The sequence below is a fragment of the Cibotium barometz genome, chromosome 53, assembly GCF_041138505.1.
Source record: "Cibotium barometz isolate CiBa-2024 chromosome 53, ASM4113850v1, whole genome shotgun sequence".
Classification (NCBI taxonomy): Eukaryota; Viridiplantae; Streptophyta; class Polypodiopsida; order Cyatheales; family Cibotiaceae; genus Cibotium; species Cibotium barometz.
The window spans coordinates 13,712,482-13,717,800 of record NC_141098.1 but is presented as its reverse complement, the minus strand read 5'-3'; the positions used below and the strand labels follow the sequence as shown (position 1 = coordinate 13,717,800).

Here is a 5,319-nt window from a genome sequence, read left to right as displayed (position 1 = left end):
CAAAGCAGAAGATGTGGTATGGATGATTGCATGATAGCATGCAAACACCCATAATCATCTCATCTTCTAACCCTAAGCCGCATGCTATACAAGAACGCACAATGGTTATGTCTTCCTTTTCTGATCCCCTGGGTCTAGGAGATGTTGGGGCTTTACCCTGTTTTGCAGCAGAGACAGACCATGGTTAACAAAAGCCTCGTGCTCTTTAAGGTCTTCTAGAAGCATGGATTTGTGTTGCAACTTTTCTTGAATTTCCAATTAAGCACAGAATCAGTTAACATATTGAGAATTTGAGGTAAAGTATGAGATAAAGTTGTGGTGTTAACCTCAAGAGCTACAACTGTATCCTGGTTTGATGTGCCATCCTTCGCAACACCAATAACACTTAAAATGTGCTTATTTACATCTATGGCAGCCTGCAACTTCAGACGCCTCTCCTCATGCACATCATCGCTTGCTTCAAGTGTATGCAATTCCTGTCATGCATCCCTTAGGCGTTGCAAAAAGGTGTCGGTCTTTAGAGAAACTTTAGATCCACTCGTGCTTGCTCCAAATCCTTGGAGATATCCGCTATTTCACATGCTACTTCCTTCATTTTGATTTGGACACTGGCCAACATAACTTGTGCCAACTCAACATGCTCAGGATAAAATGTGTCCTCAGGTGCCTTGGATGAACCACCCTCTCAGTGATATGTGATGACACTCTTGCCAATTTTTTTGGAAGTCCCTTGTGTTTTTGCACATGATTAACTGAGTTCTCAGCCACCAGTACCCAAGCAACCTAATGTGCAGTCTTGTCGGTTACCAACTGTGCCGACCGGATAATTTTTAAAAGCAAACGCCTTTGCAAACCATGCTGCAACCTCACCATTTACAGGTGGCTCTTGGTACACCATCTGATATAGCATCATGAACTTGTTGTAAAACTCCGACTGAATGGTTCAAAGCTTCACTTTCTGGCCTCTTGTTTCGCAGCACCGTAAAGACAGATAGCCAGTCTTTCTCTCGAATATCCAACAAGTGTGGGAAGTCCACTCCAATCAAACTAAGCCCGTATAATTCGTGAAAGTCATGTCGTGTGATGCACACTTTTTCATGCTTGATTTTGGTGTATGGAAGTGGCACCCACCCGACATAATCACCAAGCAAATAATTAGTTGAGAGAGGCAGTCTATTAACAGCTTGAATGACAAGCCACATAGTAGTTCCTGAGCCAATCTATTAGCAACAACCCATGCTTGAATGATAAGGCAATCAATGAAGAAACAAAGGGGCATGTTAAGTTGACATCAAGAGCAAAGAGAATCTTAATGGTGAGGCACATTGCTAACACCTGATTAGCGTAATTACCTTAGGGCCATTAGCTGAGGAGCTGTTCCAATAGCAAAGGATGCCCACACATGCTCACAAGTCCACTCGTCAGGATTGATGCACGAGGCTACGTACACACTTTTTTTTTGGTGGAGAAGGAAGGCATTGAAAACCTGACATAACAAGTGCACAACATAGCAACAAACACATGAGCGATAGGACGTGAACCCAACCGTTTTAAACAATCATGCGGAAGTGCTTTTTTAAATTCTTAGTTTTTACAAAAGAGTTTTTTTTTGGCTTTCAATTTTTTGCTATCAAAAGAGTTATTAAAAAGCTATTAAAAAACAGCTTCCAACCCATAAAAGTGTAGCACCTATTCAGGCTTCCACCCATAAAAGTGTAGCACCTATTCAGGCTTCCACCCAGTAGTACAATTAAGTACAAAGGTGTTTACCTTAGAACATTTGATTTTAGCCCTTTTAAAGACATGATTTTTATTGGTTTCTCTGATTTGGTTGATGATATTTCATTAGAATATCTGGAAAAACCTCTTGTAACTTGAGGTCCTCTTGGTTTTTGTAGAAAAGATAGGCCAGTTACGAGATTTCTGTTTACAGGAACCTAAGTACATGAGCCCTGGCATCCATGTCAAGCATTCCAAAAACTACGTAACATTATGCTTCCTGTATTGAAGACCTACCCGCCATCAATCTCTGCTCGTTTTGATTTATATTTTTGTCGCATAGCCTGATGAGCAAAGGTATGATGTTAATGCTTGTGTTACATGTTGTTGAGAGTCTGCATTGAAAGCTGAGCTATAGCAAGGAGAAAGTACTTACACTACTATGATACTGACAGTATTCACCGTGTTGCCTGAAACATAACAAGTCTCCCAATCATAAGTGGTTCTTATTTTACTAGCATAAGGTGTTTTATATGCCAATTCAAACATGGGAAAAAAATTATACACCCATCCAAGAAGGGCGAAGTATCTAAGAATGGAAAAGGCAAGGCCCCCGAGCATAACCAGCTCAAAACCAATAACCTAAATATGAAACTAATCCAAAAGATGATTCATTCTTTCCTTAAACATTGGGGAAATTCCAAGTGCCTGTTTGGGAAGCCCTTGCATTTTTAAAACAATCCGCTACAATTGCTCTGTTTGTGGGAGCTATATTAGATGTTTTGAATTATTGAGCTCTAATCTAATCAGGTGATTACTATAGAAATTATTTTGTAGCTTTTTTTTTTAAAAAAAAGGGCTCATTATATTCCAAAGTGGACAAGAACCATAGGCTTGCACATCTGTTATAGCATAAAAAGCCACCACAGTGCTAAAGCAACCAAAAATTCTCGGATACAAAAACTCAGTGCAAAGAATAGTGAGAAGACAACATCAAGTGATTACTGAGAAACTATTTTGTAGCTTGATCATAAAGAGAATAATTTGATAATGGAGAGTGGCCAAAAGAAAAAGTCCGCCCTTATGAAACACCACAAAAAAGACAAAGTGCGAGATTTCTGTTTACATGTTTTAATGGCATTCTCTATTAATCATGAAAACATGTCTAATAGAGCTTAAATTTGGTACTAATATTATCAAAATGAGAAAAAAAAACCCTTAAAAATCCCTATATTTTGCCATGCTGTGATAGAATACGACTTCGCAGCAAGAATCATAAACATCACATGTCTAATACACTCACGAAAACACCAATGAAGCTTCAAGCAATAAGACTTATAAGAAAAATTAGCACCCAAACTCTAATTTTCAACCAAATTACGCATGATGATACGAGCCCCACATGTGAAATACTCGTATGAGAACACATATCAAGGAAGCTCCAAGCTATTTAGTCACATAAAAGCCTTCTCAAAAACCTAAAAATTTGCATGTCCATGCCATGAAAACCCTAATCTACGAAGTCAAAGACACAATCAAAACCTCAATGGATACTTATTCAGCACTAAAATTCAAGCACACCTAATAAAATGCAAAAAATGTATCTCTCTCACACACATATCCACCTCTCTTTCTCATGAGCACAAAGCCTCTCTCTCTCTCTCTCTCTCTCTCTCTCTCTCTCTCATACCGGCAGATGGTGGCAGATGAAGAAAGCAGGGTGGTAGATGGCCTTGCATGCTTCCCCGTTGGTGCAGCATGATTCGTTGTCAAGCTACATTAGGGGCGGTGGAGTCCAAGCCCAGGGTATATCTATCAGTTCTGTCATGATCAAAGAGGTGTCATGTGTAAGCAGAGCTTGGGGAGCACAGAACAGAGGAGAAGGAGCAAGAAAAGAGAGAGGAAACGTGTTAGAGATGGCGGCAAAGACGTTGATGCGGAAGAGAGAGGAGGGAAGGGCGATCATGGTGAGAGAGAGAGAGAGAGAGTCGGATACACAAGTAGAAGAAAGCAAAGGGAAAAGGTGAGAAGGATCATGGTGGGGAAGCCAACAGAGGAGCAAGGGTGCCATGGAGTCATGGACACTGCAATTTGCGCACTCGGTTGCAACTCCTTGAATGTGAAGCGCCGGAGCCGTTTGAAATGTGGTGGTAGTCCTTGTCCGCCCAAAAACCATCTAGACCATCTGGCCGCACCGCCTTTACACATTCGCTGTTCCCTTGTTGCTTAATAGAGCTATCCATCGTGAATGTGTACACGGAGGCTTTCCCCAACCTTCAGCTGCCAAGCTGTCGGAGCTGGGAAATCCAAATTTCTGCAGTTGTACTCCACAGAAATGCATCTCTAAAGGAATGCCCAATGCCTTCTTGGGCTGGAATGTCCTACCTGCAAGAGAATGGTCGATCATGGCATCTATCATGTGAGCACAGGTGTCGGGGGAAATTACAGGTCTTAATAGCCGGGGTTCATCAAGGCAATCTGCATAAAATATGCAAGCTTTGAAGTAGCGTAGCATTCTACAAATTTGGATGAAAGTGGGCCTCTCGGTGGCATCGGCATGCCAGCACATTTGAATGAAACTTGACAAAACAGGTGCACAATACTGAGGAAGCGGTGGCCTCTCACCTTGCCACACCCTTTTACGGATTGCACTAGGCTGCCCTTTAAAAGGCGATTTTCCTGTCAAGATCTGATAGCAAACAAATGCAAAACTGTATACATCTGCCTTGTTTGAGTATTTAGGCCCATCGGTGCCACCAGCTTCGACCCCGTAAACTTCTGGAGCCATCCACAAAACTGTACCTTGATCTCTGGTTGTATACACTGAGCAGTCATGCTTGGCTTTAGATACTCCAAAATCAGCAATTTTGAGATGCACTTGAGGAATTTCACTATAAGGGCTAGCATGATTTGAGTCACCCACGCCTGAGTTTACAAGAGAGCTTACCAATATGTTGGCGGGTTTGAGGTCCCGATGTATGATGCGCAGACTATGGAAGTGTTGGAATTAATGCTCGTATCCGCCAGAGTGAACGCCAGGCCTGAAATTTGATGCCTAGTATTGGGCTTCATAAAAAATCCAATGACGTCTTCCCCTTAATTTTCAAGGCATCAAATGATGCCCTAATGTAATTTTCAAGGTTTCAAGCCTTATGTATCGATCTCTATCTCTAGCCCCAAACACCTACGGCCCACAGGCCATTGTCCAGTAATGTAAATCACTTAGTTTACAAACTATCAAATCACTCATTAACAGTGTGATTGCACACACATACACATTTTGTATGCACATTGAAGCACAATGGAAGACAAAGAAGTTGATAGCAGTCCACAAACAAAGAGACTGACCGTTAATCAAGCTTAAAAATAGCATACTAGCATGAGGTAGTAACGAGTTCAATTCTCATGAGTCCATGACTCGCTATTAATTATACATTTAGGCCCATATATATATATATATATACCCATGACTTCTTAGGGGTTTTTATAGGGTTTCTTTTGACGCCTTAGTCCCATTGGTAAGATTTCGTGTTGACACCTTAGAGCATTGTGCAAGGTGTATTTGACGCCCAAATTTGTTGATGACGCCCAAAATGGGTA

The 5,319-nt window shown here is 41.3% G+C and overlaps 1 protein-coding gene across 1 annotated transcript; it reads right to left on the bottom strand.

The window, feature by feature from the left end:
- Nucleotides 1-3,919: 3,919 nt before the first annotated feature.
- LOC147608320 (serine/threonine-protein kinase STY13-like) lies at nt 3,920-4,507 on the bottom strand. Its single transcript, XM_086789424.1, has one exon. The coding sequence runs from the start codon at nt 4,505-4,507 to the stop codon at nt 3,920-3,922; it is 588 nt and encodes a 195-aa protein (XP_086645550.1).
- Between the last annotated feature and the right edge of the window lie 812 nt (nt 4,508-5,319).

Coding starts and splice junctions, on each gene's coding strand:
- LOC147608320 (XM_086789424.1), bottom strand. CDS start 4,507: ATGGCTCCAGAAGTTTACGGGGTCGAAGCTGGTGGCACCGATGGGCCT.